We start from the raw sequence: 25,773 nt of genomic DNA on the forward strand, positions 1-25,773 counted from the left end.
TGAGAGTGTACAAAGGGAACCAAATGGACCTCGTTAGCGGACTGACCTCATGCTTCCTTCTATGCATGAGGAGTCCAAGCTTCTTCTTTTTCACCTGACAGGGGAGAGCTATAGTTTCCCCAGCCGGACGTATAGCGCGTGGAAGGATCACGTTATTCCAACCAGTTCCTTGTTTTTCTTTAAAACCTTGAAAAACTATAGATTAATTCCATTGATCCAAGCCGGAACACATTAATTGATCATTAACCCATTCTGGGCGGGAACCCCTTTTGGTGTTAGAATTATGTTATGCTTTAGCTATTGAAAAATAGCAGATCTACAAGCTCATAGCGCGCCACCGAGTGGCGCGCTATGAGCTTGTAGGTCTGCTATTTTTGAAAAACCGAAGAACGACTGACATAGAAACATAGCTTTTTCAGAAAACTGTCAGGATGTAGAAGACATTTTTAGAATCTGATCTCAGGTCAGAATGGGTTAAAACAAAACATGCTCTGAAAATGCACACGGCTCACCCATCTGATCTGACCCACTTATCTAACCCATGAAGACTTGAGGCCGATCATTGTACTAAATGCCTTTTAAATCAGTAGTTCTCTCACACTCTCAAGATGTGTCAACAAGAGCAGATGTGTACAAGCTTGTACATCTATTGTTGAATATAGCCAACGCAAACATCTAAAGTGATACAGAAGCTTTGGCTGGTTTTAGACGGCAAGGATGGCAGCAGTTGTCTGGGCGTCCGGATACCGTATATATATCAGGGGTGGGCAACTTTGACGATGGAGAGGGGCCACTATATTTCCACACTCACTCCAGAGGGGCCACTATATTTCCACACTCACTCCAGAGGGCCACTATATTTCCACACTCACTCCAGAGGGCCACTATATTTCCACACTCACTCCAGAGGGCCACTATATTTCCACACTCACTCCAGAGGGGCCACTATATTTCCACACTCACTCCAGAGGGGCCACTATATTTCCACACTCACTCCAGAGGGGCCACTATATTTCCACACTCACTCCAGAGGGCCACTATATTTCCACACTCACTCCAGAGGGCCACTATATTTCCACACTCACTCCAGAGGGCCACTATATTTCCACACTCACTCCAGAGGGGCCACTATATTTCCACACTCACTCCAGAGGGGCCACAGTGCGTATTACTGTCGTAGCAAAAAATAGCTGATCTACAAGCTCAAAACGCGTCGCGCTGCGACACATTTTGAGCTTGTAAGATCAGCTATTGTGCTATATTTGAATTGAAATACTGAATTATTTTTTGCTTTTTTAAAAATTAGAATCCTGAAAAGTAACCTTTTTCATTGATTTTCAAATGCATTTAGTTTTAGTTATGATAACTTTATGAACTAAAATACAAATACATTGGACACAAAAAGACAATAACATTTTAATACTAGTCGTTAAGAAGTACTAGTCATTTAATACTAAGTATAATTCAAGCGGGGCATGTTAGCATGTTTGGAATTGCAACAGCTGAAATCAATACATCAGTATTCTGATAATAACCTGCGGGCCGCATTAAGTGAAGGCGGTGGGCCGCATGTGGCCCCCGGGCCGCCAGTTGCCCAACCCCTGCTGTATATGGAGCATACAAAAACTATATGCTGCTTCTCCACGTTTAGTTTAGATTCTGGGAAACAGAACAAAAAGCAGACCTTTCCCCAGATGACCCGAGAGGTCTGGATATAGTTCATGGCATGGCACAGGATCAGAAAGACATTTAGAACTGGTTCAGTGGAACAGTAGTATTTTTTTTTTCTTTTTCAATCGATTCTTTGACACACAGGGAGCCTTTATCCCAGCTTTATCCCATTCCGAACTGGATCCCCTTTGGATCCCCATGTAAAAATGTGGCGGAAATCTTTGAATATATATTCTTTCAGAGTGAACGTTTTGAACTAAAAAAAGATATGCTCATGTGGGGGGTCCCTGGAACTACATATTTTCAGATGGGGGGTCTGTGGTCCTCGACATGAAAATGTTTGAGAACCACTGACATAGAAACATGAGGTTTTTCAGAGAACTGTCATGATTTAGAAGACATTTTGTAGAATCGTCCTCAGGTCAAAATGGGTTAAGAACTGGGAGTGATATGCTCCACTTTCTTGGTATTAGTGCGGACTCAAGCAGCACCCTATCCGAATCAAATGCAGTCGTCCGATCGATTTTTTTTCTTTTGAAGACCGTGTTTCAGTAGTCAAGTCTACTGAAGAGGAATGCGTGGACAAGTTGTCCTAAACCCTACGGTGAATTTAGATGTCCCAGATGCGTCGGTAAAAAGGCGGATAATCTCTGATCGTCTTGGCTATGCAAGAACTATATACGGACGTTAACCCATTCTGGGCGGGAACCCCTTTTGGTGTTTTAAGCATTATGTTATAATTTAGCTATTGAAAAATAGCAGATCTACAAGCTTGTAGCGCGCCACCGAGTGGCGCGCTACGAGCTTGTAGGTCTGCTATTTTTGAAAAATCTTGAAAATGTGGCACAAATCTTTGAATATATATGCTTTCAGAGGGAACGTTTTTAACTCAAATCTTTGCTTCTGGGGGGGTGAAAACCCACCTTTTCAGACTCCACCATGGCCCATAGCACTTACCCTACCCCCTTAGACAGCACTTTTTTAGACTTAGATAGCATTTGAAACAGACTTATAGCATGTCATGTAGACAGCACAATAACAGTACAGCATAGTATAATATATATGTATAGCTTATATGTATAGTGTCATTATATATAGATATGTTCTAGTTACGTTCTTAGCTTACGCATGTTTCTTGATAAATGCTGTTTATATGTATTCCCATGCTTTTTGTTCTTGCTTAATGTAAATCGCTCTGGATTAAGAGCGTCTGCTAAATGCCTAAATTGTAATTGTAAAATGTAAATTGTGGTCCCTGGAACAACATATTTTCAGGTGGGGGTCGGCGGCCAAATACATGAAAAAGGTTTAGCACCACTGACATAGAAACACAGGTTTTTCAGAAAACATTTTTTTAATTTCGACGTCAGGCCTAAATGGATTAAGACACTCCGTTTCATACTGTATGGACTTTGCTGTAATAGAGGAATGTTGTGTTATTTAACCCACATAGACCTGAGGCCGATTTTCTAAATCCAATTTTTTTTTTTGAAAAACGTATTTTGCCATATCAGCGCATGGTGCTCAACTCTTTTCATTTCATGTCAAGGACATCCAAAAGTATATGTATTTGGCCGCCGACCCCCCCCCCCCCCACACACACACACCTCAAAATATTTTGTTCCGGACACCCCCAGAAGCAAAGATTGTTGTTCGCTTTCAAAATAGATATATATATATTCAATTTGAGTTGCACACATTTTCAAGATGTTTTCAAAATAGCAATATCTACAGATCTAGCTTGTACGTCATGCTATTTTTGAATAGCCAACCAATGTGCTATATATCTATATCTCAAATCTAAAATGACACAGATGCTTTTGCGGTCTCAATAGGTTAATTCACAGCGCGGGGTGTTGACAGTAAAAATCCGGGCCCGGTGTGAAATCACTTGAGAGCCTCTGGCCTAGAATAATAGACCCACCTGCCCTCGACACTAATAATTCATAAGTCTGCAGTGTTAACGGAGGCGTGTGGCATCATTAGCCACTTAGTGCTAGCTCTCACAATAAACCCCCGACGGCCCCGTCCCATCCGTGCATGATGTGTCCTTCATCACACATCATGCACACACTTGCACCACCCCTTAACCCTCTTATGGCCACCCTAATTAACAGTGCCTTCTACCTGCACTTAATTCGTCATTTTAATGCCAATAGAAAAATTCGTGACATACACACTATATCTCATTCTAACACGGTAATCCTATAGTATTATACCCAGTCCTGATGACCATTATGCCGATTTTTGTTAATTGAAAAAAAAAAAAAAAATGCGTGTTTACAAAACAAACTAAAACTAACTGAAATGATAGACAAAATGCCCTTCGTTTTCGTTTTTGTCAATTTATGTGTAAGCTTAATCTTTTCTTGGGTTTTTTATTACACAATACTTACTCTGGCCCTTTTCAATCCTGCATTATGATACCTGCCCTGATGAAGGCTCAAGTACCTTGATTTTATATCCACCCTCTCCTCATTTTTACACCTTTTTGAGTGCTCGGATCGCCACCTTTTCTTCAGTAAAACTAGTAAAAACTAGCAAACCCACTCTAACAACTAACTCAAACTAACTGAATAAAATACAAAAATAACATATATATATTTTTAAAGTCAAAACTAACTAAAACTAAACTATAATGAAAAAGTATTATAACCTTGCGTCACACATACAGCACATTTATTATGGTCAACAGCAGTGACAGTATTATTAGTTTTATGTGTGAAATCAAAATGTTCACCGTCTGGGATTTGTTTTGTACTTTTGTAACCATTTGACTGTAGCTCAGTGTTCGTCCTGAGAATGGGAGCTCGTAACAAAGACTATAAAAACGGGACCCTCCTTGGCACTCAGCAAAAGCTATACTTACTTCCTTTACTAACCATTTGAGCCTTGTTTTATACTCTGTCTTATAAAGGACTTCGTCCATTTTCAAACTATCTTCATAAAACCCATAAATATATTTTCTTCTGGCGGTCCCTCCCTCGCACAAAGCCTTTTCAGATGGGGGTCTGGGGCCAAATATATCTCAATTTGAGGGTCATTGGCAGGGAAACAGTTTGAGAACCACTGCCCTATATATACAGTATGTAACATGTTTACAATTTAGACATTTAGCAGACGCTCTTAATCCAGAGCGATTTGCAGTACACAAGAACAACACATGGTAATACATCAAATACATAAAAAAAGGCATCAAGAATCAAAGTAAGCTAAGAACCTAACAGTGGAATATCTATATAATGAAACTATGCCTATACACTATAGAGTGCTCCAGTCCCTACCACTTTGTCTCTTCCACTGAGGTTTTGGTAGGTACCTTTGCTGAAAGGTACCTTTGGGAGCCACACCTCTGATGGGTGGGGTTTAGCCTTAAGGGGTGTGTTTTTTGTAACATAAGTTGAGACTTTGCATACGCCTGTAATGTTGTCGAGGCTAGAGCAAGTGCTTTCAGACATGTTGCCTCTCCAACCTCCCTCCGTCTCTCCTCCCAGCTCCTCTGGGGGGCGCTACAGGCCCGCCTGGAGGCCCCGGAGAGAGGCTCTGAACATTGACAGCATCTTCACCCCCCGGCAGAGAGACCCTCCTCCCGGCTACAGCAGCGCCCTCCCGGGCCCCCCATGCCACCCTCAAGGCTACAGCACCGCCCCGGGCCCCTTCCACCCTCAAGGCTACAGCACCGTCCAAGGCCCCCCATGCCACCCTCAAGGCTACAGCACCGCCCCATGCCACCCTCAAGGCTACAGCACCGCCCCGGGCCCCTGCCTCCCACCGCCAGAGCCCCAGCACCACCGGAGCGTCGGGCCGGCGTCGGGCTCCTTGCCCCCTGCACAGCAGCAGCAGCAGCAGCAGCAGGTATCGATTTTCGATATACTTCCTTGGGCATCAAAATGAAATCATCAATACTACTCTGTCCCGAAATCTGAGGGGTCACCACCACCATAGCTGGTGGTGACGGGGCGTTGCCTTAGCAACCGGACCAATGTTAAAAGCTGCCGTTGGGGCTCAACCATTATATACACGGAGTATACGTTGGGGCTGAACAGGTCCGCTAGCATCCCCTATCGGGAAAATAATTTCCGCAGAATTTTCCGTGGAAAAATAATTTCCGCAGAATTTTCAGCGGAAAAATAATTTCCGCTAGGGGAAAGAGAATTAAACAAGAATGCCTCAGCTCACGGCTTCACGTTGGGCGTTCAGAGTATGGGTTTTATGCCATTCAGACTATGGGGTTTTGTCTCCCATTGGCATAGAGGCAGCCAATCATGAAAAAGTGTCCACTACGGTCGCTACTAGACGTAGTAGCAAATCAATGTAAAGCCCCAAGCTCCTGGTCAAAAAGTCTGAGAACCGAACATAGGTTTTTCAGAAAACTGTTTTTGCTTTTCTTTTTTTCTTCATCCAATGAGCAGGGTTTAGCGGAGACGGCGGGCGCCCTGAGGAGAGGAGGAGAGGCCGGGGGCGGGGACCGAGGGGGTGAGCAGCAGAAGGGACCGCCGGGGGGCGGGGGCAGGACCACCATGGCCCCGCCCCCCCTCCCCCCACCCCTCAGAGGGGTGGAGCACCAGCCACGGCTCATACAGCGCATGGAGAGCGGCTACGAGAGCAGCGAGAGGAACAGCAGCAGTCCAGACAGGTATGCCAACACACGCGCACGCACGCACGCACGCACGCTTGCATGCGCGGAAGTATGTGCACGGCACGCACGCACGCACAGTGCGTACATCAAGTACATATGCAAATGAACAGACATTATGTGTGCATGCATGAAAGGCGAATAATATGCACATGCATAATGCATGTGCATATTTGGCCTTGCATGCATATGCCTGCTCGTAATATACAAACAAGAATACACACGCACGCACGCACGCACGCACGCACGGTCACACACACATATACTATGGTCAAGACAAACATAGACGAATGCTCAAACAAGTGCGTGCGCAAAGTCATGAAGGAGTTATAAAAGAACTGGGCCACCCCAAGGGCACGCATAAACACACACACGAGCGCACGCACGCGCGCACACGCACACACACACACACACCCACACACGCACACACACACACACACACACGCGAGCACCCGCACACACACACACACACACACCCACACACACGCACACGCACACACACACACACACACACGCGAGCACCCGCACACACACACACACCCACACACACGCACACGCACACACACACACGTGCACATGTGCACACCCATCCACCACACGTGTAGTAGGACATTCATACAGATGCTCACTCAAATTTATTCTGTACTCACACACTGTACTCGTGCTACTATCACTAACGCCAGGGCTCCACCGGACGCGTTGCGTCTCCGTCGCGTGCGTCAAAAAACGCACCGGTTCAATTTGAATGCACGCGTCGCGTCTCCGTCAGCGCAACGCAACGCGGGCAGTGGAGCCACCCTTCATTGATTAAAAAGGGAACATTCCCTGACGGTGACGGAGACGCGACGCTGATGCGACCGGTGGAGCCCTGGTGTCAGAGAGCCGTGGTGTCATGAGGTGTTTTCTTGAGGCAAAGTTTTTTTTTTAGATAATACTAATAAAGAGTAATAAATACTCTTTTATGCCCATTACAAAAGCCATCAGAATTGTGTAGTGTCTGGCCCACTAGTGCCCCTTGTTTTAAGCATTATGTTATACTTTAGCTATTGAAAAATAGCAGCTCTACAAGCTCATAGCGCGCCACCGAGTGGCGGTGCCGTGCTACGAGCTTGTAGATCTGCTATTTTTGAAAAATCGTGAAAATGTGGCGCAAATCTTTGAATATTCACAGCGAACGTTTTTAACTCATCTCTTTGCTTCTGGAGGAGGGGGGGGGGGGGGGGGGTCCCTGGAACTACTTATGTTCACATGGGGGTCGGCGGCCAATTACATTATTTTTTTGGGGGGGGTCCTTGACATGGAAATGTTTGAGAACGACTGACGTAGAAACATGGGGTCTTTCAGAAAAACGTCAGGATTTAGAAGGCATTTGTAGAATCGTCCTCATGATCTAAATGGGTTAACAAAAGAGAGGATGGATGAATCATGAAACGTATGGTCGTCGCTGTCGTGTCATCTCTCTACAGCTACACCATTTCAGACCTAATATACTGGAGAACAATACATAGGTATGGCCAATCGAAACAACTCTATGTAAATACGTGCAGGAATGTTCACACCCCCAAAATACGCAAATAATCTTTAATTACAGAGACATTTTTGCAATGACTTAATGACACTAAAACGACTTTCTGATGGAATAAAAACATTCTTTAACATTCCAACTGTGTTAATGTGGCTAAAAACGAAAACCACCAAAAAAAATAAAATAAGTATTTTGGACTATTGTGGAGTTTCATTAGAGCCGACTTGTGTGTGAAAATACTGGAAGGGGTCACATATATGCAATTTTCAAAGGATTTCTATACATCGTATACATACAGTACTGAAATGGGACCTTCTGCATAATGAGTACTGGCTTCTGGTGACGTTTCCAGTGGACTTGAACTTTCTGATACCTACATTTAACCCCTTTTGGTGTTTTAAAGCATTGTTATACTGTAGCTATTGAAAAATAGCAGATCTACAAGCTCATAGCGCGGCACCGAGTGCCGTGCTATGAACATGTAGGTCTGCTATTTTTTGAAAAATCGCGAAAATGTGCCTCAAATCTTTGATACAGAGTGGAGGCTTTGCTTCTGGGGAGGTCCCTGGAACAACATATTTTCACATGGGGGGGGGGGGGGGGCGGAGGCATATTACATATAATGTTTGGGGTCCTTGACATGAAATATTGAGCACTACCGATATAGAAACATGGGTATTTCAGAAAAACGTCAGAAATTAGAAGACATTTTTCTAAATGTCGAAGTCAGGTCTAAATGGGTTAAGACAAGGCAGTCTTGCTCCTGTTTATACATTAGTGATCTTATAAGACCTGTTTATACATTATATAGTGATCTTATAAGACCTGTTTATACATTATATAGTGATCTTATAAGACCTGTTTATACATTATATAGTGATCTTATAAGACCTGTTTTTACATTATATAGTGATCTTATAAGACCTGTTTATACATTATATAGTGATCTTATAAGACCTGTTTATACATTATATAGTGATCTTATAAGACCTGTTTATACATTATATAGTGATCTTATAAGACCTGTTTATACATTATATAGTGATCTTATAAGACCTTGCATATCAGACAAAAGGCCTTGGATCCAGGAGGAAAAACCTGTTCCAGAGTCTAGACTCAAATCCAAAGGAGCCCAGAGGCTTTTCAGTTTAACCTCTAGACTCTGGAAAGAAATCTTTAGAAATTAGAAACAGCCATCAGAGACCATGTAGTGTCTTCCTTCAGAGCTCCGTTTGAGAACATAATCCTATTCTAATTTGCTGGGATTCAACCCATTTTGGGCGGGAACCCATTTTGGTGTTAGCATTATGTTATGCTTTAGCTATTGAAAAATAGCAGATCTACAAGCTCATAGCGCGCCACCGAGTGGCGCGCTACGAGCTTGTAGGTCTGCTATTTTTGAAAAATCGAAGAACGACTGACATAGAAACATAGCTTTTTCAGAAAACTGTCAGGATGTAGAAGACATTTTTAGAACCTGATCTCAGGCCTGAATGGGTTAATGTAAATAATATTAGATTTTATTTTATTATATATACATAGATATACACAGATATATAGCTGGTGCTCATGATTTCATTGTGATCGTGTTCCGCATGACATGAGATACAAGAGCTCACTCAGCGTTCTGCCAGTCATTTAATAACATCACAAGTTCATGTTACACTTGCTATCTCCTAATGCCCCCTCTCTGTCTCTCTGTTTGTCTCTTTCTCTGTCTGTCTGTTTGTCTCTTTCTCTGTCTGTTTGTCTCTTTCTCTGTCTGTTTGTCTCTTTCTCTGTCTGTTTGTCTCTTTCTCTGTCTGTTTGTCTGTTTGTCTCTTTCTCTGTCTGTTTGTCTCTTTCTCTGTCTGTCTCTCTGTTTGTCTCTTTCTCTGTCTGTTTGTCTCTTTCTCTGTCTGTTTGTCTGTTTGTCTCTTTCTCTGTCTGTTTGTCTGTTTGTCTCTTTCTCTGTCTGTTTGTCTGTTTGTCTCTTTCTCTGTCTGTTTGTCTCTTTCTCTGTCTGTTTGTCTGTTTGTGTCTTTCTCTGTCTGTTTGTCTCTTTCTCTGTCTGTTTGTCTGTTTGTCTCTTTCTCTGTCTGTTTGTCTGTTTGTGTCTTTCTCTGTCTGTTTGTCTCTTTCTCTGTCTGTTTGTCTGTTTGTGTCTTTCTCTGTCTGTTTGTCTCTTTCTCTGTCTGTTTGTCTGTTTGTGTCTTTCTCTGTCTGTTTGTCTCTTTCTCTGTCTGTTTGTCTATTTCTCTGTCTGTTTGTCTCTTTGTCTCTTTCTCTGTCTGTTTGTCTCTTTCTCTGTCTGTTTGTCTGTTTGTCTATTTCTCTGTCTGTTTGTCTGTTTGTCTCTTTCTCTGTCTGTTTGTCTCTTTCTCTGTCTGTTTGTCTGTTTGTCTCTTTCTCTGTCTGTTTGTCTCTTTCTCTGTCTGTCTGTCTGTTTGTCTCTTTCTCTGTCTGTTTGTCTCTTTCTCTGTCTGTCTGTCTGTCTGTCTGTCTGTCTGTCTGTCTGTCTGTCTGTCTGTCTGTCTGTCTGTCTGTCTGTCTGTCTGTCTGTCTGTCTGTCTGTCTGTGTGTCTGTCTGTCTGTCTGTCTGTCTGTCTGTCTGTCTGTCTCTCTCTCTCTCTCAGGGAGGTGGCGGGGCAGACGCAGCAGAAGCAGCGTGTGCTGATGTCAGGTCCCTCGTGGCGTTCGGTGCCCAAGTCGAAGAGCAGCGGTGCCATCTTACAGGAGCTGACATCTCCCAGCAACCTAGGTGTGTGTGTGTGTGTGTGTGTGTGTGTGTGTGTGTGTGTGTGTGTGTGAGAGAGAGCGTGTCTGTCTGTCCGTACGTACGTGTGTATAAATGCGTGTTTGCATGCGAGGAGTTCTATGTGGTATCCGTGTATAGAAACAAGTTCACCACTTAACCCATTTTGGGCGGGAACCCCTTTTGGTGTTAGCATTATGTTATGCTTTAGCTATTGAAAAATAGCAGATCTACAAGCTCATAGCGCGCCACCGAGTGGCGCGCTACGAGCTTGTAGATCTGCTATTTTTGAAAAATCGAAGAACGACTGACATAGAAACAGCTTTTTCAGAAAACTGTCAGGATGTAGAAGACATTTTTAGAATCTGATCTCAGGTCAAAATGGGTTAAGCCAGGGTTCCCCAATTAATTTTCCTCGAGGGCCATATTTTGACTAGGGTACCAGGCTGGGGGCCGAGTCTGCACGCGTGAGGTCGAGGTCTTGCCCAGGACCCCATTTGAAAAGGATGCCCAGTTTGACATGCATAGGCTACTGACCCCCATTTAATGGCATTTATATCTGGGACCCCCAGATTTTTTTTCATTCTTCCGCGGGCCGCAAATGGTCCGCGGGCCGCCTATTGGGGAACCCTGGGTTAAGCTGCATTCGTATCGTGGGAAACAGTTAGTCGGAAATACGCGATGCATCATTAGCTGGTATAGACGGACCTTTCTGGAGAAACAGAACAAAAAGTCACTATAGCATCATAGAGCCCTGCGGGATTCCATGGTCCGCATAACAACTTCCACGTCCTCTTCTGTGTGCTTATCTGTGCGTGCGTGCGTGCGTGCGTGCGTGCGTGCGTGCATGCGTGCGTGCGTGCGTGCGTGCGTGCGTGCGTGCGTGCGTGCGTGCGTGCGCATGCTGCAGGCTCTGGGGGGCGCAGCGAGCTGGACGAGTTGCAGGAGGAGGTGGCGAGGAGAGCCAGGCAGCAGGAGCAGCAGAGGAGGAGGGAGGCGGAGAAGGAGGTGGCCATGGGCTTCAACCCCAAACCCAGCAAGTACCTGGACCTGGACCAGCTGCAGCACCAGGGTATGTTATGTAAGAACCCCATATATATACCCTGAACCCTAAACCAGGGTATGTTATGTAAGAACCCCATATATATACCCTGAACCCTAAACCAGGGTATGTTATGTAAGAACCCCATATATACCCTGAACCCTAAACCAGGGCTCGGCAATAGAGCGTACCAAAATCTCCTTTAGGGGGGGGCGTCAACATATGTGTCACGTGGTGGTAGCGGCCGTCATACTTCTGGGATTGTCTGGCTTGTTTATGTTTACACAGTGAGGGACTATCCGTTCTTTTTTTTAAACACCAGAGGGAGTTCTACAAACAACGTGCAACCATTCTAAACTTGACATCTCACAATGGTGCTCGTAAGGTATGTCGAGCCCGCCAATTTTTCTTTCCATTCTGGTGTTGGCTCACTGTGTTGTCGCCCAGGAACGAGCTCAATGTTTACAAAAACAGACCACCGTCACTCTATTCTGAGTCATGTGGGCTAGAGTTTAAAATCCCACAAAAATGGCCGCCGCCCCCCCTCTTGGTGACGTACACGTTTTGACACCCTATTAGGCAGAACATATTTCTGTCACGGCTTCAAAACCCAGGCAAGGAACCAATATGCAGAATCATCAGACACGGGAAACGAGAATCAACTGAAACTTGTCTTTACTTTGCAAAAGTATAACATAGGTACACCTTACGAGGCAATACATACCTGTAAACTATGTAGGCAAACATGATAAACCAACAACCATGTGTAGGCATCAAGGGCTATATAGACTAGGTCCATTAGGGAGAATGGGAGCAGGTGAGGTGAGACACACAGGTGTCAGTCATCTAGTCGTCAGGCACTTCAATACTTTTCAATATTGGATTGACAGTCCCACATATGTGACCAGATTTGACTGATAGCCTGCCATCGTGCGAGAGAGAGAGAGAGAGAGAGAGAGAACAAACAAACAAACAAGGAGGTAGTGAGGGAGGGAGGGAGATCGATGGAGATGAAACAAGAGAAGAGGATGTTGAAGGTAGCTGTCAGTCAGGCACACGCCCTGCTGTCACTGTTGTCTGTCTGTCTGTCTGTCTGTCTGTCTGTCTGTCTGTCTGTCTGTCTGTCTGTCTGTCTGTCTGGTCCGGTCCAGTCCGGTCCGGTCCATGATCCATCTCAACGTGGATCCAGTCGTCTGGGTTCTGTGTGGCAGACGCCTGCATAGATTGTAAGGATTGTGTGTGCATTTATGTGTCGTGTAGGCTTGCACATTTTGTTTGTGTGTATGTATGTATGTATGCGCTTGACTTTATTTGCAGTGAAGGTATAGGCGGAGATGTGCGTGTGTGTGCGTGCGTGCGTATGTTTGTGTACTTGTGAGGGCCCACAAGATTTAGAAAATAGTCCTAATCCTCACAAGGGAAACGGTTGTTTTTATGTTTTTCCCTCTTTTTTTTAATATAAATTAGGATTAGTCCTTTACGATGAGTCTTTTGGGATTAGTCTTTTATAAGCTCTTATAAGCATCTGAGGCGCAGTGTGAGCTTGTATAGTCGGCTATTTTTGGTCTAGCGCGTAAGTCAGTACAACGCATGCTTTAGGGTTAGGATTAAAGGAGTAGTTCAACCCAAAAAAAAAAGTTTAGTTTTGGGTCTGAGAGGCTAAATGTCATCAAATGGTGGTCCGTTGCTCAAATGCTGAATAAATAATGGACCTTGACATGAAAAGGGTTGAAAACCACCCCTCTAAGCCAATGGGAGACGTAGCCATAAAACCCCATACTCTGAAGTCTCACCGCTGCAACAACGTGAAGCCGTGACCTGATTATAGCAGCTGCTCATAAACCAGAGTTTGCTGCAACTGGCAATTATGACCGAGTCGTTCTTGTTTTTTGATGACCTACAAACCGGACGTGACTCCTCCAATCATGAAATTGTTATCTTAGGAATGCAACAAAAAATGTAATCTCCATGAATTCAAGTTTCCATGGAGTGTGTAAATTGATAGAAAAAAAAGAAAATTGTGGGTGAAATCTTCCAGAGGGATTGGAGTTCAGTGTGCGTGCGTGTGTGTTTGTGTGTGTCTTTCCTGTTCATACATGGCCTTGTGTCGATTGAAGGCAGGTGAAGGCTCACCCACCTGTATAGCCTAGACCTTGACCTTGATCATGATTGGCGGAAGGCCCCTCTATATCCTGATTGGATGAAGGCTGGGCCACCTAGCCAAAAACGAAACCTATGGGGGTTTTTTACCCCCAGGAATGAACTGGGGACAGGGAGGAAATCCTTATATGGTCAGCACACTCTATAGTAGGGAGGATTATCACAACAACAACAAAAAAAAGTGATATTTGAATTAAGGGAAATCACTGAATATACCTTTTAATAATCTGGCCATTCCAGGCTCCAATGTTCTCACTTCAACCACTCTGCCCCCTGCTGCTACGTAGATGACATTACAGCTAACAACAAGCAGAACAACGCATCTCGGCAATTGGATAACGGCGTTACTACTAATGATGAAAACTAAACAAAAACTAAGTTATATAGTGTGAACGCTATGCCATCCTAAACCCCAAAACCCTCTTTCATTTTTTCCCCTCCAAGCAGGTGGTGGTCGATCTTTTGTTGTCGTGTTGCAAGATTCCCTTTCTTTTCTTTAAGCCAGTGGTTCATAGTGAGGACCCCCCCCCCCTCCTCCCCCCTCCCCCTCCCCCCTCCAGGGGTCCTTGAGGGATACCCAACTAAATAAATGAATACATTAAATTGTGCCGCATTTTCACGATTTTTCAAAAATAGCAGACCTACAAGCTCGTAGCGCGCCACTCGGTGGCGCGCTACGAGCTTGTAGGTCTGCTATTTTTCAATAGCTAAAGTATAACATAATGCTTGAGGGATACCCAACTAAATAAATGATAGTTATAGGAACCAAAATTGACCCCGTACAGTTCTGTATAACTCCCAAGAGTGTACTAATGGAACCAAATGGACCCGTATATACGGGTCCATTTGAGTTATGGGGGGGTCTGTGACCTTATGTATACCAAACTGGGGGTCCTTGAAATCAAAATGTTAAAAAGGTTGATAAGAACCACTGCTTTAACTGACTAACAGCGACCATGACGGGGTGTGTTCACTGGGCTACAGTATGTGCACTCACACACACTCACACACACACACACACGCACGCACGCACGCGCACACACACACACTTTTGGAGGTGTCTGTAGCTTAGTGAACGCAGCCCAGAATCTGTCCTTCATTCTTCTAACCATGAACAACTGTTTGACCAACTAACTGACACACACATCTCATTGTGGCTACTGTATGCACACACACACACACACACACACACACACACACACACACACACACACACACACACACACACACACACACACACACACACACACACACACACACACACACACACACAGAGAGGAGCGTATAATTGCATGCCGACCCCCTCATAACCACTCCTTCTGCTCTGCTTCTGTTCTCCTGTCTCTCACATCTTTCTTTCTTTCTTTCTTTCTGTCTTTCTTTCATCCCTCCTTCTCTGTGGACATCATCACCACCGGCCTCGCTCGCCTCCCCACCTCCATCTGTCTCTCTCCCTGTCATCCCTTCTTCCTCCCATGTATACCTTCCACCTCCCCCCCACCCCCTCCTCTGTCTGTCTTGTTCTGTTTTACCCCCCCACCCCCTATGTCCATCTCTCTGTATGTTGTATTTTCCTCAATTTTATCCCTCCCTCCGTCCCTCCCTCCCGTTCCATTGGTTAATATTCTCAGCTGTGCTCAGGCCCGTGCACGAGTCTAACGCTCATAGCGGATTGGCTGTAGCTGCGTGCATGAGGACCGCCGGAGGCCCAATCAAACGCAGGCAGGAACAGGAAGTGGTGGTGGTGGTGGAGCGGGAGACGCCGGCAAGCGCCCGCCCACAGCAGCCTCACAGGTACCACATGACCCCATCCGACCACCCACCCCCCCCCCATCCGACCACCCACCCACTCGTCCCGTGTGTCCGTCAGTAAGTAAGTGGTGCCTTGTCTGGAAAGCAGCCTCGTGACCCCCGACCCCATCCCACCACACCCCGTCCCACATCGAGTCCATTGTGTGAGTGTCCAGTCCACAGCACTGCCTGCAGTCCAAAAGAAAACACCTCAGGACCCCCACTCGTATGTGTGTGTGTGTGTGTGTGTGTGTGTGTGTGTGTGTGTGTGTGTGTGTGTGTGTGTGTCCTACACTATGGTGCCTGCCTGCCCCGAAGCACTTTCAGTACCCTTGTATGTGTGTTGTCCCAGATCCCGAGACCCCTGACCTTTTGTATCCGTAAAGCATTGCTGTGTGTGTGTGTGTGCGTGTGCGTGCGTGCGCGTGTGTGTGCGTGCGTGCGTGAGTCTGTTTGTGTGCACTCGCACACATAAACTTCTAAAGGCCTACCGGTATTCATACTCCAGTTTTAGGTGATAAGGTGACTACCGCGGCGTGACATCATGTTGTAGTTTTAGGTGATAAGGTGACTACCGCAGCGTGACATCATGTTGTAGTTTTAGGTGATAAGGTGACTACCGCGGCGTGACATCATGTTGTAGTTTTAGGTGATAAGGTGACTACCGCGGCGTGACATCATGTTGTAGTTTTAGGTGATAAGGTGACTACCGCGGCGTGACATCATGTTGTAGTTTTAGGTGATAAGGTGACTACCGCAGCGTGACATCATGTTGTAGTTTTAGGTGATAAGGTGACTACCGCGGCGTGACATCATGTTGTAGTTTTAGGTGATAAGGTGACTACCGCGGCGTGACATCATGTTGTAGTTTTAGGTGATATGGTGACTACCATCATGTTGTAGTTTTAGGTGATAAGGTGACTACCGCGGCGTGACATCATGTTGTAGTTTTAGGTGATAAGGTGACTACCGTGGCGTGACATCATGTTGTAGTTTTAGGTGATAAGGTGACTACCGCAGCGTGACATCATGTTGTAGTTTTAGGTGATAAGGTGACTACCGCGGCGTGACATCATGTTGTAGTTTTAGGTGATAAGGTGACTACCGCGGCGTGACATCATGTTGTAGTTTTAGGTGATAAGGTGACTACCGCGGCGTGACATCATGTTGTAGTTTTAGGTGATAAGGTGACTATACCGCGGCGTGACATCATGTTGTAGTTTTAGGTGATAAGGTGACTACCGCGGCGTGACATCATGTTGTAGTTTTAGGTGATAAGGTGACTTACCGCGGCGTGACATCATGTTGTAGTTTTAGGTGATAAGGTGACTACCGCGGCGTGACATCATGTTGTAGTTTTAGGTGATAAGGTGACTACCGTGGCGTGACATCATGTTGTAGTTTTAGGTGATAAGGTTGACTACCGTGGCGTGACATCATGTTGTAGTTTTAGGTGATAAGGTTGACTACCGTGTCGTGACATCATGTTGTAGTTTTAGGTGATAAGGTGACTACCGCGGCGTGACATCATGTTGTAGTTTTAGGTGATAAGGGGACTACCGTGGCGTGACTTCATGTTGTAGTTTTAGGTGATATGGTGACTACCATCATGTTGTAGTTTTAGGTGATAAGGTGACTACCGCGGCGTGACATCATGTTGTAGTTTTAGGTGATAAGGTGACTACCGTGGCGTGACATCATGTTGTAGTTTTAGGTGATAAGGTGACTACCGCAGCGTGACATCATGTTGTAGTTTTAGGTGATAAGGTGACTACCGCGGCGTGACATCATGTTGTAGTTTTAGGTGATAAGGTGACTACCGCGGCGTGACATCATGTTGTAGTTTTAGGTGATAAGGTGACTACCGCGGCGTGACATCATGTTGTAGTTTTAGGTGATAAGGTGACTATACCGCGGCGTGACATCATGTTGTAGTTTTAGGTGATAAGGTGACTACCGCGGCGTGACATCATGTTGTAGTTTTAGGTGATAAGGTGACTTACCGCGGCGTGACATCATGTTGTAGTTTTAGGTGATAAGGTGACTACCGCGGCGTGACATCATGTTGTAGTTTTAGGTGATAAGGTGACTACCGTGGCGTGACATCATGTTGTAGTTTTAGGTGATAAGGTTGACTACCGTGGCGTGACATCATGTTGTAGTTTTAGGTGATAAGGTTGACTACCGTGTCGTGACATCATGTTGTAGTTTTAGGTGATAAGGTGACTACCGCGGCGTGACATCATGTTGTAGTTTTAGGTGATAAGGTGACTACCGCGGCGTGACATCATGTTGTAGTTTTAGGTGATAAGGTGACTACCGTGGCGTGAGATCATGTTGTAGTTTTAGATGATAAGGTTGACTACCGTGGCGTGACATCATGTTGTAGTTTTAGGTGATAAGGTGACTACCGCGGCGTGACATCATGTTGTAGTTTTAGGTGATAAGGTGACTACCGTGGCGTGACATCATGTTGTAGTTTTAGGTGATAAGGTGACTACCGTGGCGTGACATCATGTTGTAGTTTTAGGTGATAAGGTTGACTACCGCGGCGTGACATCATGTTGTAGTTTTAGGTGATGGTGACTACCGCAACGTGACATCATGTTGTAGTTTTCGGTGGTGCAGCAAAATGTCGCTTTGCTAGGCTCTGCCGCTACTGAGAGAGAGAGAGAGAGAGAGAGAGACATAGGCTATGTGCTGTGCTTCTCTGTGCTGCTCTATGTATATGTGCTTTCTGCCAAAGCTTCTGGCTATGCTGCTGGCGGGGTGTGTGTGTGTGTGTGTGTGCGTGCGTGCGTGCGTGCGTGCGTGCGTGCGTGCGTGCGTGCGTGCGTGCGTGCGTGCGTGCGTGCGTGCGTGCGTGCGTGCGTTCGTTCGTGCGTGCGTGCGCTAATGAGCGAGCATGGGATCTTCAGCGTGTTTGAATAGATGCGCTGTGCGCTGTGATTGGTCAGTCGCTATGATTGACAGCCTAAACTTAACTCTAACCTCATTAAAACTGTAAAACTAGTGGCTGGGGGCGTTTCCAAGGACCCGGAAGAACGAGGGAATCCACTGAAGATACCGTTCGAGCTGCTAAGGATGATCTTTCAGAGAGATCACTGTATAGTCACAATCTCTGAATGCCGAGTCTGGCACTAAACCTGCACGAAAGCTGAGAGAGGAAGCTGTCATTTGTGACTGGGGGCTGACAGAAAGGGACTCATTTCGGCCAGAGTATTTTTTCTGTTTTTTTTTTTTTTTTTTTTACAGATTATTAAAGTACAGAATGTAAGCTTTCATATGATGTATCATTCAATGAAATTGAAAAAACTTTGAAGGAGATACCAAAATACCCAAAGCTGAGAAAAGGCCCTTTGTCATTTCAGTTCCCAAAAAAAATTAATATATATATATATATATATATATATATATATATATATATATAATATACAGTAATGGCATATTCAAAAATACATTTATATTAAAAAACAAAACAAAAAACAATATGTATTGTATATATATATATATATATATATATATATATACACACACAATATATATATATATTTTTTTTTAATACAAATTTATTTTTGAATATGCCATTACTGCTAAGCAGCAGCAAGCTATATAGGCTCGCTTCTATTATTTTTGATTTATGGCGGCGATAAATCTGCGCGACTGTAAAGACCCCGAGCGGCGAGGCGGCCGCTTTACCCCCCTGGGCTCATTTTGGGAGCATCCGTTGCTCCAGACCGTATGACAGAACCAAGCATTGCAACTAGGGAGTATGCATTGCAACATGCAGTAATCCTGGTCTCTAAACTGCCTCCCCCTGGCCAGCCGGGGCGCCTGATGGAGGTGAAAGGAACTGATTGGAATAACGTGTTCCTTCCACACGCTACGTCCAACCAGGGAAACTCCCCCCTGTCAGGTGTAAAGGAGCAACTTGGACACTCAGGCATGAAGGAATCATGAGTTCAAGTCCGTTGCTCTCCCCATGTCCCCCATATATGGGGACTAGGTTGGCGGAGGGTGTGTAGAGCCCAGGATCACATTAGATAATTGACACAGGGGTGAAAAATGGGTTACAAAATCGTGGGATAAAAATTATAAAGAAAAACAAAATAATGAATCGAAGCGTCTGCTTTTGCATCTGATGTACATGTACAGTAACAGACAGTGTGGCACTTTTCATTTAATTTTATTCCTCATACAAAGATGACACATTGCCAGGCCCTGTATCGCTAATGGTCAAATAAATATTTGATTAAGGCAAAGTGTAGATTTTTATGCTAGACGTCGAGGGAATTTGAGATTCTCGGATCATTCGTTTTTAAACGCCGCTTATCAACTAACCGGTTAATCGATCGATAAGCTTATCATTCAAAACGTACCGATTAATGCATTGATCGATAATTCCCATCCCTAATTTCATCAGTCTGGCCCACGAGACCATAGACACGGTGTTGTACCAGGAGACACGCAGGAGGTTCAATCAAATCAGTGCCTTTGACTGCGGTAATAATGGTATATTCTATTTATACAGCACCTTTCAAGGAACTCAAGTGCACTTTACGTTAATTAGAAATGATCATGAAATCATTAATTTAATCTGTAAACGTTAAGTGCATTGTCCTTCTGTAGACAGTATAGAGCGGGGCCCTCTTCAACGTTTTTCAGGGCAAAGACCTCTTAGCTGAGAGAGAGAGATGAACTACATGTTGATGTTAAATGTGTGTCTTCTGATGTTGTACGACTTAAACCCTCAACACTTCTCTTTGCCTCTTTGCAGAAAATCGCTGATTTAAAAATGTCAAAATAAGGTTCCTACACACAAAGATTTGGCGGCCCCTCTGCAGGATTATTGGAGGTACCCCAATAATTATTGGGTACCCCCAATAATTATTGGGGGTACCCCAATAATCCGAGAACCCTTAGATCCCAATAATGCTGCATCTGTAGTTTGGGAATAAAGAGGCATCGCCGTTTCAAATTCAGACTTTTTCAAAATGTACTTATTACTCTTTTTAAAAGAAATACAGAATGAGATCATATCGACATTGTTTAAAAAAAAGAAAATACAGAATGAGATCATATCGACATCGTTTTTTTTATTTTTTATATACAGAATGAGATCATCGGTTATCGGCCATAACGGCAATTAATTATATCGGATATCGTTATCGAGAGCGTACAATGAAACCAAATGGACCCGTAACGCTCTCAAGAATTAAATTATTGTCAAACATCTGCATTACTTAATTTACAAGACGTCTAATTAAGAGAATGTAGAAGAATTGTTATTTTTTTGATCGTTTGCCTGTTAACTCTCCTATGGGTATATATACCGGCCTCGATACAGCACGGAATTGTAGACAAAAAGTCATACGTTGCGTGTCGAAATCTCCTCAAAATGGTGGTCCACGTGGCTCAAATGCTGAATAAATAATGGGCCTTTGATATGAAAAAAAAGGTTTTTGACCTGAGATCAGATTCTAAAAATGTCTTCTACATCCTGGCAGTTTTCTGAAAAAGCTATGTTTCTGTGTCAGTCGTTCTTCGATTTTTCAAAAATAGCAGACCTACAAGCTCGTAGCGCGCCACTCGGTGGCGCGCTATGAGCTTGTAGATCTGCTATTTTTCAATAGCTAAAGCATAACATAATGCTAACACCAAAAGGGTTAAAAACCACTGTTGCGCATACCGTCTAAGGAGAGGAAGAGAATGAGGATGAGGAGTAGAGGAAGGTATAGCTCAGCACTCTGTGCTTTTTATTACCTCCCTCTCTCTCTCCGAACGTCTATTGATCAACGCCGTGCCCTCTGATTTATGGCCCGCCGCTGCCGCCGCAAAGCCTGCTGGGTAATTACTGAGGCTTGGAGAGGAGGAGATGGGGTGTGTGTGTGTGTGTGTGTGTGTGGGGGGGGGGGTGTTAATGTGGGGGATGGGGGTTGATACTCTGGCGACGCACGCGTGCACTGTGCAGGCATGCACGTGCATTGTGCGGGAATGTACGCGCGCACACACGCAGACACACATAAGGCCCGATATATGCAGTGAATTTACACACATAGTTGCACATAAGAGTGCATTGCACAGCAAAGTACACACAGACACATTATTGAAATAAAACCGAACACAACAAAGTTGCAGAGACTTGGACATGATGCGCACACACACACACACACACACACACACACCACACACACACACACACACACACACACACACACACACACACACACACACACACACACACACACACACACACACTAATCAAGTGGCAGACAAACATAATCCCGACCACTGCATCGGCTTCTCCTACATAAGCCTCTCCAGACAGCGTCCATTACATTAATGCCATACATACATCATATCCTGCACATACCAGCGCTGTATGTAAATCAATAAGGTAATATAGCAGCCGGAGCGAGGGCCAAATGGCCCTCCACGGAGCCACATCCATCTAACAGCCGTGATGTATTATAGCACCATGCAGAACGCACCTAGAACCATGCAGGCCTGACGTCGAAATAAATGAAAAGTCTTCCGAAAGAATAGATTTGTGCCACATTTTCACACTTTAAAAAAAAAATAGCAGACCTACAAGGCGAGTGGCGCGCTATGAGCTTGTAGATCTGCTATTTTTCAATAGCTAAAGTATAACATGATGCTTAGTTAAAACACCAAAACGGGTTCCCGTCCAGAATGGGCTAGAACCAGGCGCCCCGGTGCGCTCCGACCACGCCACTCCATTCTCTTATTTTCCCGAAAAATCCCCTCCCCGGAAATTGAATACGGGGACCACACGCTGAATTTGAAATGAGATGGGAGAGTGAACGGAAAAGTTTATGTTTGGTTGTTTTAACTTTTATTTTTTTATTTTTTTGTCTCTGACTCGGCAAACACTGCGAACACCGTTGTTCGCAGTCAAATCACAGTGTTAATGTAACTCGAAGAAATGGACCCATAAGGGTAAGCGTAGACTATAGAGACCACAGAAGTGATACCTTTACAAGCCTGTTTTCTCAACTCTGCAAGACATTACTCTATAAGCCACATCTCCAAAACCAGTGGGTCAAACTGAACAACCTGATTTGTCAATTTGAAGCTATGATTCCCTGCTTTCATATGCCATGAAAAAAAAAGAAAAGAAAAAAGAAATCAATGACTCATATATCCTCGGTCAGAAACGGTCACAAATGGCAGTACTGTATGTATGTCTGGAACATAGATAGGCTACATAGTCATAAAACATGAAAATAAAGTATGACAAATGCAGTCCGTGCATGTCTTGTGCAGTCTCTTCACAAACACACACACACACACACACACACACACACACACACACACACACACACACACACACACACACACACACACACACACACACACACACACACACACACACACACACACACACACACACACACACACACACACACACACACACACACACACACACACACACACACACACTGATGCACCTGCAAGGCAAAGCAAACCGAATGCCTGTTTTCTTTTTCTCTCTTTATTTTTGTGAATGGGTTTTGTGCGCACGTGCGCGTGTGACGTGTGTGTGTGTGTGTGTGCGTGTGTGCATGTGCGCGAGAGCGAGCAAGCGAGCCAGTGTACCTGTGTGTGTGCCGGTCTGTTTATCCTGAGCGTGTGACTGTGACCTTCCTCTAATAATGCAGCAACTCAAACAACCTGACGTCAGAGAAAAAAGCTCCCTCTGGGTTCCGATTGGCCCACCCCCGGCTTGCTGGCTGACTTGATCCCGCCTACAACACCCCCATACCCCCACCCCCACCCTTTTCCTTCTGTCCTCTACAGTGAACAGCCTGGCCCGGTCCAAATACTGCTGACGCCCAATCAGGAGGAAGAAGAAGACGAGGACGACGACGTGGACGACACGGCGCCATTGATTCGTCGGGACGTCGCCGTGGCCCCGCCCCCCACGGGCATGACCCCGCCCCTGCATCCCCCTCCTCCACCGTACAGGCCCTCTCCCACGTGGCCTGCCGCCACCACGCACCCCCTCGGCCCCCCGCGTAGCCCCCGGGGGGAGGAGGAGGAGGAGACGGGAGGAGGGGCCGCCGGGGGGGTCGAGGAGGGTCCCGTCGCCGGGGGGGTGAGGCTGTGCGACCTGCTGGCGGCGGGAGGGGTCAGCGTCAGACCCTTGGGGAAGCACATGGCCATCTCGCTGCCCTCCCTCCCCCTGCGTCTCTGGGACGCAGCGGCCTCGCCGCACGGCCACGCGCCACACACTGACGGCCAGCAGGCGGTGGCGCGTGGCACCGCACGGTCGCCCGTGCCCCCTGCGCGTTCCCCCGAACCGCCGCGCGCGGTGCCGCGCCCGGACACCTTCTATCCCGACGCCTTCCGCCCGGACACCTTCTATCCCGACGCCTTCCGCCCAGACACCCTCCGCGCTCGCCTTCCGCGCCCCCCTCCGCCGCCTCCAGCCCCACCGCGCCCTCCCCCGCCCGCCCCGTCAGAGTTACCGCCGCAGCAGCAGAGGAGGCCCCTCCTCCCGCCTCTGTGGCAGCCACCTCGCCCCGCCCCCCCGGCCCCAGCCGCCAGCATCAGTCCCGCCGCCCCAGTCCCGACGTGCCATTGGCCGAGCGGCCAGGGAGCCGCCCCCCCGCCCCCCGCCGCTGACACGGTGGTGGAGCGCCACTGGTCGTCCTGGAGCCTGGACCGCCCCGACGCCGTGGTGACGCCGTACGACACGCCCCCGGACCGCTGCATTCCCATCAGGCAACACCCACCCCCCGCCAACCAGGACTACACGTCCCAGCATGCCTCTGGACAGCATGACCAACCCGGTGACCGCAAGGACGGCGACCTGTCTGAGCTGGACTCCCTTTACCATGCCAGTCTGCAGGCCGGCAGGACCGGTACGGTATGCATGCTTGCTTGTTTTGGTCCTGAAATGTCTTGTTGTTGTTGTTTTCCTATGAAGGTATCCTCCCGTCCTTTTTGACTTCAAGAACTAAGCGAACCACACCTCGGTTGTTACCAGAAAAGGCGACGTGCAAATTTACACATATACATATATAGAGCGTCGCAGTCCCGCCCCTTTCATGACGACACCAGGCCCAGGAAATAATTCCCAATGCATTTTTTCTCATAGACATTTCAAAAAGTACTTATTTAAAGACCTTTTAAGCGTGTACAAAGCCAACTCGAGTTGTGACAAATCATGTCAACAAACACAATATTTTGGACCAAACAAAAATTACAAAGAATAAAAACAACAACAACAAAAAGTTGTAACCTGCCGTTTTTTTCTTCTTTCTAATTCTTTGTTTGGTCCAAAACATTGTGTTTATTGTCATGATGTGTGTCACAACTCGAGTTGGCTTTGTCCGCGGCGTAAACGTCTTTAAATAAATACTTTTTGAAAAGTCTATGAGGAAAATGAACGGGGAATTCTTTTCCGGGTCTCTCGAGGGGGCGGGACTGCGACGCTCTATACACCCATAGTGAGAGACACAGAGAGCGAGACAGCCATTTATCTTTCCGTTCCCACAAAATGTATGTTCTAGAAAGTTTTCATGGAATGTTCTGGGTTACCCTTCATAGTGGAAAAGTTGCTAAAACACGGGGGGCTCCATTTTCGTCACCGCTAAACCCCTTATCCCTAAACTTCTTTGCCTTTTTTACTATTTGTAAAAACATTTTTGAATAGTTCAACTATAGCCAATCTACATTGACATGTTGTGAGCTTGTAGACTGGCCATTTTAACAATTCAAAAATGTTTTGCAAAATAGTAAAAAAAAGGCAAAGAAGTTTAGGGATAAGGGCTTTAGCGGTGACGAAAATGGAGCCCGGGGTGTTACCCAATTATACTAATTAAAGCTCTGTTCCATTTAGTGGGGCTTATCCCACCAATGTGACCATCGATAGGCTCTAAAAGTGTTGAAAAAGCATCGTTCATGTCAGCTGGTCTGTATGCAGCCACGTCATGTATGTTGACATCCCTCCTTGCCTGTCGTGTGGTGTGGTTGTGTAATGTGTGTATTTCGGCATCCCTCCCTGCGTGTGTGTGTGTGTGTGTGTGTGTGTGTGTGCGTGTGTGTGTGTGGTTACAGACTGGAGCCCGTCAGAAAGGCTCATATCCAGGGTCTCCAGCCAGCCTCGCTCACAGACCCCCAGTGCCGACATGGAGAGGAGTGTGTACTCCCAGACCCCCAGTACTGCAGACATGGAGAGACGCGTG

At 45.9% G+C, this 25,773-nt stretch overlaps 1 protein-coding gene across 1 annotated transcript in view; it reads left to right on the forward strand.

Annotated features, from left to right (window-relative positions):
• The window catches only part of usp54b (ubiquitin specific peptidase 54b), a gene marked incomplete at its 5' end in the record, with an annotated part of 109,508 nt that extends 85,938 nt beyond the window's left edge, over positions 1 to 23,570 (forward strand). Inside the window, 5 exons of the mRNA XM_079492381.1 lie at positions 5,166 to 5,526; positions 6,084 to 6,307; positions 10,448 to 10,572; positions 11,477 to 11,638; positions 23,381 to 23,570. Of these exons, the coding sequence (XP_079348507.1) occupies positions 5,166 to 5,526; positions 6,084 to 6,307; positions 10,448 to 10,572; positions 11,477 to 11,638; positions 23,381 to 23,412 (904 nt within the window). The 3' untranslated portion in view covers positions 23,413 to 23,570. The remainder of the gene's footprint in view (positions 1 to 5,165; positions 5,527 to 6,083; positions 6,308 to 10,447; positions 10,573 to 11,476; positions 11,639 to 23,380) is intronic.
• Between the last annotated feature and the right edge of the window lie 2,203 nt (positions 23,571 to 25,773).

The sequence above is a fragment of the Electrona antarctica genome (genome assembly GCF_951216825.1).
Source record: "Electrona antarctica genome assembly, chromosome: 22".
NCBI classification, from domain to species: Eukaryota; Metazoa; Chordata; class Actinopteri; order Myctophiformes; family Myctophidae; genus Electrona; species Electrona antarctica.